This window comes from Ovis aries, chromosome 3 (assembly GCF_016772045.2).
Source record: "Ovis aries strain OAR_USU_Benz2616 breed Rambouillet chromosome 3, ARS-UI_Ramb_v3.0, whole genome shotgun sequence".
NCBI classification, from domain to species: domain Eukaryota; kingdom Metazoa; phylum Chordata; class Mammalia; order Artiodactyla; family Bovidae; genus Ovis; species Ovis aries.
Genome location: NC_056056.1, coordinates 99,139,391 through 99,154,651, shown reverse-complemented (window position 1 = coordinate 99,154,651; position 15,261 = coordinate 99,139,391). Strand labels below are relative to the sequence as shown.

Genomic DNA, 15,261 nt, shown 5'->3' with positions numbered 1-15,261 from the left:
ATCTAGGTTACAGAATCTTATCACCTCTCCCCCAGCCCAGAGCTTCCTCCCTCTGTGCTCCCATCTAGCAGGCTCTGCAAAGGGTCTGTTATGTAAACAATCACCAGAACTTACTAAGTCCCTGAGTTCTGAAATTCCCTCTACACAATCACTGCACACTGGACAGTCTTTACCATCAGAATGCTTTTTTCAGACCTGATCCTTTCTTGGTCATCCCCCTTCTATCACTAAAATGGAAAATGAAGAAAAAGGAAACGAGAAAAGATGAGGGTCCAGAGCCACAAGGAGATGAAACTCAGTAAAAGTGAAGATGTGGACGGACTTCCCTGGTGGTCCAGTGGCTAAGATCCTATGTTCCCAATGCAGGGGGCCCAGGTTCAATCCCGGGTGGGGAACTAGATTCCACATGCGGCAACTGAAGAACCTATAAACCATGACTAAGACCTGGCACAGTCCGGTAAATAAATATTAAAAAAAAAGATGCCCAGCATAGAATAGGGGCTTTGGGATCTGCTTCGTAGCCATACACTGTAGGTGGGCGGGCAGAATGAATGCAGAGCAAGTTCTGTGATGACTTAGGGCTGCAGTTCACGTGAAACGTAACCCGAAGACTTGTCTGAATAAGAATACTCAGTGTAGCCAGGGCTCACACTCAGCACTTTGCCATCAGGGATCCTGTTTCCTACCTGGCTGTGTTAGAAAGCCCCCTGGATCACTTTACGTGGTGTTGGGAGGCACGTATTTCATCCCAGGGCATTGCATCTGCAGAAATACTTTGTGCAGTGTCACTGCTCTTTCCTGGGGCAGAGCTGCTGCCTTGGGGGGCTGTGTGTGCCCAGTCTCTCCAGTCGTGTCCGACTCTTTGAGACTCTTTGGACTTCAGCCCGCCAGGCTCCTCTGTCCATGGGATTCTCCAGGCAAGAATACTGGAGTGGGTAACCATTCCCTCTCCAGGGGATCTGCCCACCCCAGGGATCGAATCCGTGTCTCCTGCATCGGCAGGCAGATTCCCTACTGCTGAGCCACCAGGGAAGCCAGGTGGGCTGTGGGGTGGTCGTCTCCAGGCTGTCTGCATGGTGCGGGCTGTGTCTTCCACCTCGACTGCACTTTGCTCACAGAGTATTTAGCAGAATTGATATGATACAAGCCTCACATTGTTCCTCTGTTGGCTGTCCTAGACCCTGAGTGTGCTGATAGTAAGAACTGAACATCCTTGGGACCATCCCCCTGTCCCCTCCCAGCTGTAGCTTCAAGCAGGAGAATGTGACCCATTACCAGGGCATTCTAAGTAATCTACTTCCTTGGCAGGAAGTAATCAAGGCTTTCAAGTACATAATTGGTTTTGTTTTTTTTTTTTTTTTTGAAAACTAGTTCGTGGTAAACAATTGAATATAAAATTCAAAACCATGAATAACTGTAAGTGAGAAATGAGAAATAGGATTACGGAAAAGTACAGTGTGTGTGTATTTGTCTGTTCGTCTTCTCTTTCCTCCAACTTCAAGGACAATTTCTTATCTTGGAAAGGAAGAGGTCAATTTGCTTTTGACAAGCTCATTATGTAAAATGTGCTTTTACATAGATGCTATTAGCTGTCTCTTTCATGTTGGTCTCTTGGACAATCCCTGGACAAACCCCTTGGACTACAGAGGTAGCCCTTTAACAGATGTGGCCCAAGCTTGTCCCTTCATTGGATTAGATTTTAAAGAGATACTGGAGGGTTCTAGAAATTCCACGAGGCACAGAATGAGGGGGCTGTATCAGTGGACTATCTATTTTGCCCTGTGGTTCCTGAGTTCACTGCCGTGGTTTAGCCTCTTTAGCAGCCCAGAGAACTTCCCTTGTGACCTGCCTGCCCTGGACTGATTGGGGCAGCAGAAGCCTGGGCCCCCGCTTCTTCCCCACTCCGGGGCGTGTCTGCTAGCCCCGCACCCCCAGGACCTGTGAGCCAAGGGATCCAGTGCCAGGAGCATCTTTCTGGCCACCCTAACCCTGGTCAGAGCCTGGTTCCTCCCAGGCACCTCTAAGGTTGGGGCTGAAGAACTCTGTCATTTGAAGAAATAGCTTGTTACTGTTTTCAATTTGTGACTTTTCTTGAAATCCAGAGAAATAACAGTTTTTATATATACATACATATGGGCTTCCCATGTGGCTCAGTGGTAAAGAATCTGCCTGCCAAGCAGAAGACATGGGTTCAGTTCCTGGGTCAGGAAGATCCCCTGGAGGAAGGAATGGCAACGCATCCCAGTATTCTTGCCTGGGCAATCCTGTGGGCAGAGGAACCTGGTGGGCTACAGTTCATGGTGTTGCAAAGAGTCAGACATGAGTGAGCAACTGAGCCTGCACCCATGGCTAAAAAGAACAGTGAGGAGAAATAGAATGGAAGTTCCCCTCCCCCCTGCCAACCTCATCTTCATTATAGTCTTCAGTTCAGTTCAGTCGCTCAGTCTTGTCTGACTCTTTGCGACCCCATGAATCGCAGCACGCCAGGCCTCCCTGTCCATCACCAACTCCCGGAGTTCACTCAAACTCACGTCCATCAAGTCGGTGATGCCATCCAGCCATCTCATCCTCTGTCGTCCCCTTCTCCTCCTGCCCCCAATCCCTCCCAGCATCAGAGTCTTTTCCAGTGAGTCAATTCTTCGCACAAGATGGCCAAAGTATTGGAGTTTCAGCTTCAACATCAGTCTTCCAATGACCACCCAGGACTGATCTCCTTTAGAATGGACTGGTTGGATCTCCTTGCAGTCCAAGGGACTCTCAAGAGTCTTCTCCAACACCACAGTTCAAAAGCATCAATTCTTCGGCACTAAGCTTTCTTCACAGTCCAACTCTTACATCTCTACATGACCACTGGAAAAACTGTAGCCTTGACTAGACGGACCTTTGTTGGCAAAGTAATGTCTCTGCTTTTTAAGTTATGACCAACTTTCCTTCCAAGGAGTAAGCGTCTTTTAATTTCATGGCTGCAATCACCATCTGCAGTGATTTTGGAGCCCCCCAAAATAAAGTCTGACACTGTTTCCACTGTTTCCCCATCTATTTGCCATGAAGTGATGGGACCAGATGCCATGATCTTCGTTTTCTGAATGTTGAGCTTTAAGCCAACTTTTTCACTCTCCTTTCACTTTCACATTATAGTCTTAGTTGCGTTTTAAGACTTTTGGAACTGAGCTCTCGACAGGTGGCAGACAGGGTGGATCTAGCGGTGTGTGAGTAGGGAGGGCACCTGTGAGATGTGAGTGGGAGGCAGGGATGGGGGAAGCTGGCAGGTGAGCTGGCGGGCCACTCCTTGCCTTGGCTAAAGCTGGCTGTCCCCCTGAACACATTGGTATGGGTGAGGGCCAGAGGGCCCAGTCTGCTGATTTTCCAGGATAAATCAGACAAGAGAATTTGTACCTGCAGACTCAATTTCCAGATATTAGCTCTATATTTTAGAACATCAAATGAATAAAACAAAATAGCCCTGCAGGCCATGATAGCCCACGGCCTGCCAGTTTGCAACCTCTGGTCCAGACTTTTTCGTGTTACATGAAGTTTTGTCTGTTGTCTGGGACAGTTAGGGTCACTTGGAATTTGTTGTGTATTCAACTTAGTAATAATCAAAATGAGTGCCATTCTCAGAGTGGGGTCATGTTACAAAGAGAGAAATAAGTCAGTACAGATGGTGACATACTGTTACCATTGATGAAAATGGGAAGCTGTTATGGAATTTGTGTGTGAGATTTTCACGTTTTTCCCTTTGAATAAGGACCCCGTGCATGCAAACAGTGCTGGGGCGGGGGGGCATCAGGAGGCCAGCACGTCTTTCTTCTGCTCTGACACTTGGTTGACCATTAGACCTTTTTCAGTGACCATTTGGTGACGTTAAGTACATTCACGATGTGCCACCATCACACTTCCAGAACGTCTGCATCTTCGCAAGCAGAAACTCTGTGTGTCAACCAGTGAGTCCTCACCTCTCTCCTCCCAGCCTTGGGTAACCTCTGTTCTGCTTTCTGTCTCCATGAAATCGGCTGTTTAATGTAGTCAGTATCAGTTGAATCATGCTCTTTTGTTTTTGGAGAGTAAAGATATCGCTTGCATAGTGTAGTTCTTACAACCTTAACAAGATTGAGACAGGTGCAAATCAACCTTTAGTGTAATCGGATATAAACCAGTGGGCTGTGCGTTCCATTGGGAAATAAACGAGAAAAGTTAAAGGCTAAAGAAGACAGAAAAGTTGGAAGTAGGAAAGTGATTGTTGTTCAGTTGTAGGTTGTGTCCGGCTCTTTGCAACCCAACCCCATGGACTGCTGCACGCCAGGCTTTTCTGTACTCCGCTATCTCCCTGAGTTTGCTCAAATTCATGTCCATTGAGTGGGTGATGCTGTCTAACCATCTCATCCTTACATACTTAGGGGTGAATTTTGTAGGTCAAATGATGTCTTTGTTTATCTTTTTGAGGAACTTCCAGACTGTTTTCCAGAATGGCTGCATAACTTATATTCTCACCATCGTATAAGGGTTCTAATTTCTCCACATCCGCAAAAACATTTGTTATTTTCTGTCTTGTTGATTATAGCCATCTTGGTGGGTGTGAGACCCATAGATTAATTAGACGTGAGTTGTTAGGTCTCTAGAGATTTTTAAAATTTTCCATATTTTGCTGATTTCCATTTTGACTCCACTGTGATCAAAGAATATATTCTATATTATTTTGGTTCTTTTAAATTTAATTTTTTTGATGTTTGCTTTTATGTCCCAGGAAATGTTCTGTCTTGGTGTATGTTCTGTGGATTCTTGGAAAGAATGCGTATCTGCTGTTGCTGGTTGGTCTTCTGTAGCAGCGGTCTAAAATGCAAGACAATTTTTCCACAGACTGAGGACGGGGGGATGGATTGGGGGTGATTCAAGCTCATTACATTTATTGTGCATTTTATTTCTAGTGTTATTACATCAGCTCCACCTCAGATAATCAGGCATTAGATCCCAGAGGCTGGGCACCTCTGTTCTATAGGATTAGATCCTGTTGGCTGTTGATCTAGCAATTATTGAGAGGGGAGGTATTGAAGTTATTAACTATAATTATGGATTTGCCTATTTCTCCTTTCAGTTCCATCAATTTTTGTCTCATATGTTTTATAGTTCTGTTGTTTGGTGCATACGCACTTGGACTTGCCATGTTTTCTTGGTGGGTTGACCCATTTTATAATTACCCAGTGTCCCTCCCTGTCGCTGGGAAATTTCTTTGCTCTGAAGCTTACTTTATTGGATATTAGCCAATCCCATTTTCTTTTGATCTTTTGATTAATATTTTTAGGATGTATTCCCTGGTGGCTTATACTGTAAAGAATCCTCCTGCAATGCAGGGGACCTGGTTTAGCCCCTGGGTCGGGAAGAGCCCCGGGAGAAGGAGATGGCAGCCCACTCCAGCATTCTCGCCTAGAGAATCCCATGGACAGAGGAGCCTGGTGGGCTACAGCCCATGGCGTTGCAAAGAGCTGTATACAACTAACACTTAATGACTAACTATACGACTAACACTTAATGATGTAACTCTTTGCATTCTTTAATTTTCAACCTGCCTACCCCACTGCATATGAAGTAAAAGTTTTTTAAAGCCAGTGAATGGTTAGGTCATGCTTTTTATTATATTTTGCTCACAGCTATCTTTTAATTGATGCCCCTAGATGACCTACATTTTTTGGTGACTATTGGTGTGTCTGTGCTGTTTGAGATTTTAAAAATCTTCCACTTTTTCTTTTCCTTTCTGTTTACTCTCTGTTCTTCATCTCTCTGTTTTCTTTTTCTGTCTTCCTGTGGGTTACTTGAACACTTTTTGGAACTCCATTTCCATCTATTGATAGTGTTTTTGAGCTTTGTATAGCTTTTTTTTTTTTAGTGATTCCTCCAAGTATTATATATTGATATTATACATATATATGTATATTTACAAAATGTATATACATATAGCTAATAACAGCTTACTGTTTTTGTCACTTACCACTATGATTGTAGAAACCTTTGCCCTGAATGTTTTTCTTACTTTCCCCATTTATAGTCATCTTAAATATTTTCTCTATATACATTGAGAACCACATCAGATAGTGTTGTAATTTTGGCTTCAGTGGCCAAGCTGAATTTAGAAAATTCAAGGGGAGAAAGAAAATATATTGAATTTGCTTGTATTTTCACTCTTTCCCTCTGTTTTCTTAATCCTTGATGTTCCAAAATTCCATCCCTTTCCATTTTGAGGATTTCCTTTAGCCATTATTTTAGGGCAGGTCTGCTGGCAACATGTTTTCTTAGTTTTCCTTCAAATAAGAATGTTTTGATTTCTTTTTTATTACCAAAGGCTGGTCTCACTGGATATAGAATTGTGGGTTGGCATTTATTTTTTAACGCTGTGCCTCTTCCTGATAGCCTCCACCATTTTCTAAGAGAAATCTGCCATTTTTTTTTCTTCTTTATTTTCAGAAGTTTGAGTATAGTTTCTCTGGATATGGGTTTCTTTGGGTTTCTTCTGTGTGGGTTTCACTCATCTTCTTGATTCTGTAGGTTTATATTTTGTGCCCTGGGTTCCCTGGTAGCTGCCTGCAATGTGGGAGAATCTGCCTGCAATGTGGGAGACCTGGGTTGGATCCCTTGGTTGGGAAGATCCCCTGGAGGAGGGCATGGCAACCCATTCCAATATTCTTGCCTAGAAAATCCCCATGGACAAAGGAGCCTAGTGGGCTACAGTCCATGGGGTCACAGAGTTGGACACAGCTGGGCGACTCAGCACACGTATTTTGGGCCAGATTTTGGGAGGTTTTGGCCACTCTTTCTTGAGTAGTTTCCCCTCCCACCCTTCTCCTTTTCTCTCTCTGAAACTCTGATGACAGGAGTGTTGGGTCTTCTGCTCCGGTTTTACAGTTCTCTCACGGTCTGTCTGTTAGAAGTCTGTTTTCTCACTGTCATTCAGATTGGTTAATTTCTCTCATTCGATCTTCCAGTTTATTAATTCTTTCCTGTTTACTAATCCATACTTCCAGTTGATTATAAGTCTGCTTTTGAGCCAACATAATTGAATTTTTAAAAATTTCAATTGTTGTATTCTTCAATTCTGAAATCTCCATAGGGTTTTTCTTTGTATCATGTATTTCCCTAATCAAGTTTACATTTTGTTTTCTCAGGCTTCCCATGTTTTAAATTTGTTTCAGGTGTGATTGTCATTACCCATGCAACATTTTTATCATGGCAGCATTAACATTTCTGTCAGCTGAATCTAACATCTCTGCCATTATGATGGTATCTTTTTAAAAATTATTATTCTTCAGCTTGCCATCTTCTTGGTTCCTGGTATGATGAGTGATTTCCTGTTGGAACACAGACATTTGGGGTATTATGAGACCAAAGGTCTTTCTTATACCTTCTGTGTTAGGTGGCTTCTTATGGCACCACTCTGGTGGGGGTACGATGGGGAAGGGCTGCCTTATCATTGATTATTGCCAGGTAGCATAGATTTTCAAGTTCCCCACTTCATTTCCATTGCCCACTGAGGGTCTGCTCATTACTGCTGCACGGCCATGGGAGTCCCTGGTCCTCACTAGGTCTTACACTGATTCTATTTATTTGTAGAGTTAAATTCTTGTACTTGCTCTTTGCCCATTAGAATTATCATGCAGTAATAGCAGCTTGTTGATGTATCTGATCAAAATGGTATTTACTGTTTTCTCACTGTTTCTATTGCATGTTTCAACTTAATTTTAAGAAATGTATATTTGATTGCCATGTGAATTTTTTTTTATTTTTTATTTTGCTATGTGAATTAATATACCTACATAGGGACACTTTTGTGACCCTGTGGACTATATAGCCCACCAGGCTCCTTTGTCCATGGGATTTCCCAGGCAGCAATACTGGAGTGAGTTGCCATTTCCTTCTCCAGGGGATCTTCCCAACCCAAGGATCAAACCTGCGTCTCCTGAGTCTCCTGCATTGGCAGGCAGATTCTTTACCACTGTGCCACCTGGGAAGTCCCCATAATTCCTGTATAACCCGAATTTTGTCCCTGTGTTTTCCTGAACAGGATTCCATCTGTATCACAAGCTTCCCACCATAGTGCCTGAGAGCTGCCTGCTCATCATGGTGGGGCTTCTGCTGGGGGGGATTATCTTTGGAGTGGATGAGAAGTCCCCCCCGGCCATGAAGACGGATGTATTTTTCTTGTACCTCCTCCCACCCATCGTGCTGGACGCGGGCTATTTCATGCCCACCCGCCCGTTCTTTGAGAACATTGGCACCATCTTCTGGTACGCTGTGGTCGGCACGCTCTGGAATTCCATTGGCATTGGGGTGTCGCTGTTCGGGATCTGCCAGATCGAAGCCTTTGGCCTGAGTGACATCACTTTGCTTCAGAATCTTCTCTTCGGCAGCTTAATCTCGGCTGTGGACCCTGTGGCCGTGCTTGCCGTCTTTGAGAACATCCACGTCAATGAGCAGCTCTACATCCTGGTCTTTGGAGAGTCCCTGCTGAATGACGCCGTGACAGTGGTGAGTAGCCAGCTCCTGCAGTGTTGCTCCACCAGGCAGGGGCCCCACCTACTGGCTCTGTGCGCAGAGTGGGCATCTGAATGGTCCCCAGCCGCAGTGCTGGGAAGGGCCCTTTGCTTGGTGCCAGACTCTGTTCTCACTGTCTTAACATTCTCAATACCTTTATTATTTGTTATTTATTCATGGACTTCCCTGGTGGTTCAGTGGTGAAGAATTTGCTTGCCAATGCAGGAGACACAGGTTTGATCCCTGAGTCAGGAAGATCCCCTGGAGAAGGGAATGGCAACCCACTCCAACACTCTTGCCTGGAGAATCCCATGAACAGAGGATCCTGGTGGGCTATAGTCCATGGGGTCTCAAAGAGCTGGACACGACTGAGTGACTAAACAACAATAGCAACAACGATTTATTCCTGATTATATAAAGGCACCTCATCTTCCTTTGCCTGGATCTCACCAGCTGTGTGGCTCATCCTATTTGCACAGCTTTGCTGCTGCCAGAGCAGCTTCACCGTGACTGTGAGCTGTGTGTCCTGGGGGCTTCTCACTGGCGGTTTCAACAACAATGGTCTTTGATCATAATTCAAAGGACTCAAGAGTGGGTAGCCATTCTCTTCTCCAGGGGATCTTCCCGACCCAAGGGCTGAGCCTGGGTCTCCTGCATCACAGGAGGAGTCTTTACCATCTGAGCCACCAGAGAAGCCTGTGGCATGTGTAGTGCAAGTGAAATGATCAGGCCCACTGAGTGCCGTTCTCCATCTGCGGATGCTGTGTTTTTTATTTCCTGATTCGAAGCAAAGGTTCCATGACCCAACTCACTTCCTATTCCTACTCAGCCAGCAGACTTTGGGTCCTCATTTTTCCGTAGGTGGGTATTAATTCAGAAAATGCAAATTGTTTTTAATTTTCACTAATTGACACATAATTAGAGTCAGAGGCTCTTATGAGCTTAATGTGAGCAGAACTGACCTGCTTCCTGAGCTCAGGCAAGAAGCCTCTCCCCTCACCCACACAGCTGCACAGAGCTCCTCCACCAGTCAGGGACACTCGGGTGACCTTGGGTATGTTAACCAGTCAGTGAATGTTGGTGATGCTATTTTATGTTACCCAGGGTTCTGTAGCAGTGATGGTGATAGGATCATAGTCAGTAACCTTTTGTGAATGTATATCTTGTGTCCAGAATTTTTATAGCAGCTTATGAAATAGGTATACTTCCCATTTTGCAGATAGGAAAATTGAGGGAAATATTAAGTAAAGTGTATTTAAGTAAATTAAGTAGTTTATTTTACCCCCTCTGTTAGTTCCAATCATTAAAATGGCTTTCTTGATTTGTTTAAAAGTTCACATAGGTTACAAGGAAAGAAAATTAGTTCCCTTCAGTTTTATTGTGTATGTGTAACTTAAGAGTACCTGGAAAGAGTCCCTCCATCTGAGTTGGAGAGAGGGTCCTTTAAATAATATCTTTTCTAGAATGTTTGAGCTTCCCAGGTGAATGGCAACCCACTCCAGTGTTCTTGCCTGGGAAATCCCATGGACAGAGGAACCTGGTGGCCTACAGTCCATGGGGTTGCAAAGAGCTGGACACGACTGAGTGTGTGTGCGTGCACACACACACACACACACACACACACACACACAATATTTAGTATCCTGTGTGTAGGTTATGGGGCATCAGCTCTTCAAAGATAGGTTACTGTGATCAGCTTCAGAAGCAAACTGAGACTATCTTTTTAATAATTCAGTTAAAGTTTACAATAATATGACATCTAAAATAAAAGTTAAGATAGAAACCAACATTGTTCTCTGTTAATCTGTATTCACACCCTTGACCTGAATAAATATCACCTCTAAGGATATTCATTAACTGTGTAGATATTATTATGTAAAAATAATTTTCTGATAAGGAAACCCCATTTTTAGAATGTTGTTCAGTTGCTAAGTCGTGTCTGACTCTTTCGACCCAGGGACTGCACCATACCAGGCTTCCCCGTGTCTCATTGTCTCCCGGAGTTTGCTCAAATGCATGTCCGTTGAGTTGGTGATGCTATCTAACCATCTCATCATTTTTAGAATAGCTGAGAGCTATTTTGAGACAGTGAAGTCACCTCATTCAAGTAACAAAACCCACTTCATTTATTCCATTATTCATTAATAGTGGTTAGTCATTCACTCACCAGTATAAAATTTTAAGTGGAAAACTGCCCTAATGATGAAGATGTTTTGTAACTCATTCTAATTTCTGGAGGCATCACGTTTTCCTTGCTGACTGATGTTCGATGTATACACTGTTACCAGGGAGACTGGAAATTTTAGTTGACAATCTTGGGTCTATTTAGTGTATAGAAATCCTCACCAAGAGATAACAGTACCCTGATGCATTGCTTTTAGGAATAGGGGAGCATCATCAGGTCTGATTCAGGATGACCTGCCACTTCTTTACGCTGCTGTCCCTTCTCTTTTGAGATTTCACGTGCAGTCACCTCAGTGGTCCAGTCTTTGAGTGTGTCAAGAATCAGACCTCATGGAGTGCCAGGCTGGGCTCCCCGTGTTATTCAGCAGCTTCCCACTAGCTTTCTATTTTACACATGATAGTGACGCATATCTATACTGCTTTATCCCTCTCCTTCCTCCGCTGTGTCCACAAGTATGTTCTCTAGATTCCATAAATATGTGCTAATGTGATCTAGAGGAGTGGGATTGGGGGAGGGAAGGGAGGCTGAAGAGAGAGGTGATATATGTATAATTGTGGCTGATTTGTGTTGTTCTATTGTAGAAACCATCACAGCATTGTAAAGCAGTTTTCCTCCAATTAAATAAATTAAAAAAAAAAGAATCAGATCTCACACAGATGGAACAGATTTGTGGACACAACAGGAGAAGAAGGTGGGCTGGCTGAATAGGAGGCTGAATTAACCAGGAACAAGTAATTAACAGTAGGCTGAATTAATTAGGAACAATTAGAAAATGATGTATAAAATTACAATTTTGTGTCCCAGTCAGGTATCCTTAAAGAATTGAGGAAGAGATGTTGGGGGCTTTCCAGGTGGCTCAGTAGTAGAGAACCCACCTGCTAATGTAGGAGATGTGGGTTTGATCCCTGGGTGGGGAAGATCCTCTGGAGGAGGAAATGGCAACCCACTCCAGTAGTTTTGCCTTGGAAATCCCATGGACAGAGGAGTCTGGTGGGCTACAGTCCATGAGATCACAAAAAGTTGGACATGACTGAGCACAAGGACTGACTCAAAACAGATCATATCAAATGTTAATATATATAAATATTTTTAAGATAAGAACAACGAATAGAAACATTTGAAAGTACCCAGTTTTCACATTAGCCCATTTCAGAACTGAGCAAACAGGCACTCTTGGATTTTCAGTTTTCTAAAAATACAGTTGTCAAGTTGAGGTCAGCTTTGCACAGACCAGCTAGAGACATAATTGTAGCCACATATGTAATATGTATACATATACTCTGCATAAATTATCACTTCAAAAGCACCTTTCTGTATAGATTCCCTTGTGGTAAAATGAAAGTATTTAACTGGAATGAACTCACCATGGGGTTATGGCTGGTTGTACCTAAAAGAATTTTATCTCGTGCTGATCGCTAGGTATCAGGTTCAGTGTACAACAGGCAGGAGGTTATGGAAAGCTCTCTCGTTGTCAAGGTAACATTTCTACCTAAGATACTCTCTCCTAACGTGGCCCAGCATCTGAGGAAGTTGAATGATCAAACAGGAGCTTCTGCCAGCTCTCTGAACGTGGGGAGCCTGTGACTCAGCCATACCCTTTGCAAAACCTACAGGGATATAAAACACAGAATATACATTTGATAGCATGATGGATGGGGCTGCCAGGAGAATCCCTTGGGGGAAGTTCAGGGTGTTGTCAGTGAGTTGATCCTTAGGAACGGGCACCTGACTTCCTTTGGAGACGTCATTGGTGTCTGGATGGAGTGGGGTGGGGAGATGAGATAGAAAGAGGAGAAGTCACAAGTTCTTTGCACAAGAAATTTTTCATTCCTCAGAGGAAATGAGGTCAGCATTCAAGAGACAGCACCAACAACACAGGAAGCTTTGCCTCCAGATGCTGAATGGTTCGGGAGATCGCCTGTGTTGCAGGAGGGCAGAGGGAAGGACTATTTGCAAGGGCTGTTGGAGTCCAGAAAGGCCAGAGGGAACCAGCAGCTTCAGCTGAGCCATGGAAGACAGATAAAGTTTCCCCTGGTTTGCAGGCTGAGCTGGGTTTCTGCCAAGAGAAGCCAGGGGCAGGGGTGCATAATTACGATGTGCTTTGTGGAGCAGTAATGAGACTCTGTCCTAGACTGCAAGCGTTATAATGCATTTTTAAATAATGCATCAAGTGGGGACTTCCCTGGTGGTCCAGTGGTTAAGATTCCACTTTTCCAATGCAGGGGCATAAGTTCGATACCTGGTTAGGGAACTAAGATCCCACAGGCTGCCATGGTGCAGACAAAAAGAGAAAAGCATCAGGCATATTCAGCCTTCTTCCCAGAGTCAGGCAGCCAATGATTTTAAACTGGAGAGTGAGGAATGGAGCATGCTCAGTCGTGTCCGATTCTTTGCAACCCCATGGGCTGTAGCCCACCAGGCCCCTCTGTCCATGGGATTCTCCAGAAAAGAATACTGGAGTGGGTTGCCTTCTCCAGCCAGTCTTCCTGACCCAGGGATCAAACTCAGGTCTGCAGCACTGCAGGCGGATTCTATACCATCTGAGCCACCAGAGAAACCCAAGAAATGGAACAGCAGTATTTAAAGGAAGTGAGTCTGTGGTGGCTCCAGGAAGCACTACACAAATGAGTGATGCGGGTTGCCTGTGCAGGCTGGCAGCAGGGCAGACGAAGCCACGGCACCTGGGAACAGACCGCAGAGCCTGAGTGGCCCGGGGTGGGGGGGCTGGCCATGCAGAGCTGGAGACTGGGAAGCCTGTCCCTCACCCCGGGCGGCAGGTGACCGTCACCTTCTGGCCTGGTTGTTTAGAAGCAATGGATAAATATAGCGCACCTCTGGTCCACTCTCAGGAAGCAATCATGGTGTATTGATGCGGATGAAATCTGATGTGTGTGGCAGGCTCTGGGTGACAGTAGGAAGCAGCATGACTTGCAGCCAGTTCCTTCCTGGAAAAGGATAGTCTTTCAGGATGTTTAAGTCCTTGGGTTTGTGAGGCGCTTATTTCTTCTCCTGTGTGCATGCTTGGCTGCTCAGTGATGTCTGACTCTTTGCAACACTATGGGCTGCAGCCCGCCAGGCTGCTCTGTCCATGGGATTTCCCAGGCAAGAGTACTGGGGCAGGTTGCCATTTCCTTCTCCAGGGAGTCTTCCCAGATCAGGCATAGAATCTGTGTTTCCTGCATTGGCAGGTGGATTCTTACCACTAAGCCACCAGGGAAATCCCTATGATCGCATAGGAAAGAGGAAAAGTTCCCTGAAACCTGTAAAGTGTAGGCTATAAAGGACCTTAAATGAGGAGGAAAAGAGTGAAATGGCTATTTGCTGGGATACACCCTGATTAAAAGAGTCTCTGTCTCATTCTTGTGGTTAAAATTGAAGAACTGACCCAGAGGTGGGATACCTGGATTCTGGTATCGCCTCTGGTATTTCGCATGCCTGTGGATGAGTGGGTTTAATTCTGAGTTTCTCAGAAACCCAGGGAAGGTGTCACAGGGACTGTACCCTTAAGGTCTTTGTCCCCATGTCCCATCAGCTGACTTTCCTGGAGATTCTGGCTACAGACATCACAATGAAAAGAAGCAAAGCACGTGCCTGTCTGTATGTCACTTGCTGGTTTTGTGAAAAAAAAAAAAAAAAAAAAAAAAAGTTCAGGAGTGAGGCATTGTTTCCAGTGCTGGGTGCTCAGTGATCCTTAGAAACATGTTTGAAAACAGGTGTGAATGCCTGTTATTTTGGAATACTTAATTAAACTATGTAAAAGACTGTAGATTTTTCAGAAACTGAGCTCCACTGTAGTCTCATCACTTCGGAAGCACAGATATGTATGAAGTTACAGCAGACACACACGTGGTTGCTGCCTCTTTAAGAAAACCTGATCAGGTCTTATGTTTCATAAGAGGTATGTGTGTGGGTGGGGCAGAGAGGCAGGGACCAAGTGAGGACCTCAGTGACAGAGGGGGAGGATGTCTTCAGGGAAGAGACCACTATGGACGGGCAGACCGACCCCACAAGGGGGCCTTGAAAGGTCACTAAATTCACAGCCGGCACCCGCAAGCTTTCTCTGTGACACAGTCCTTGTCGGGCATTGGGAACGCAAGCAGGGTGTGTTGAAGGGTGACCAAGTCTTTTAAAATAATCTTTTAGGGTCTAAAAAATGATGTTTTAGGAGTAATTCATGTAAATAATTTGGAAGTCTCTTCTCTCTCACTTCTAGAAATAGATTTCCTGATGACATGCTTTCATCAACACTTTTTGTTTAAAGCTATTGAATGCCCGGGTTTCCCAGGTGGCTTGGTGATAAAGAATCCACCTGCCAATGCAGGAAATTTGGGTTTGATCCCTGAGACAGGAATATTCCCTGGAGAAAGAAGTGGCAACCCACTCCTGTATGCTTGCCTGGAGAATTCATTCCATGGGCAGAGGAGCCTGGTGGGCTACAGTCTGTGGGGTCGCAGAGTGGGACATGACTTAGCAACTAAACACAACAATTAAATGTACTGTTAAAATGTGAGATAAAGAGATGCCCAGTCGCTCCCACTCGCCGTCCACTTTGGAGC

General features: G+C 44.6%; 1 protein-coding gene across 1 annotated transcript in view; it reads left to right on the top strand.

Moving 5' to 3' along the window:
* Positions 1-15,261, top strand: part of SLC9A2 (solute carrier family 9 member A2) — an 89,412-nt gene that overhangs the window by 19,288 nt on the left and 54,863 nt on the right. Inside the window, exon 2 of the mRNA XM_027967037.2 lies at positions 8,051-8,514. Within this exon, the coding sequence (XP_027822838.1) occupies positions 8,051-8,514 (464 nt within the window). The remainder of the gene's footprint in view (positions 1-8,050; positions 8,515-15,261) is intronic.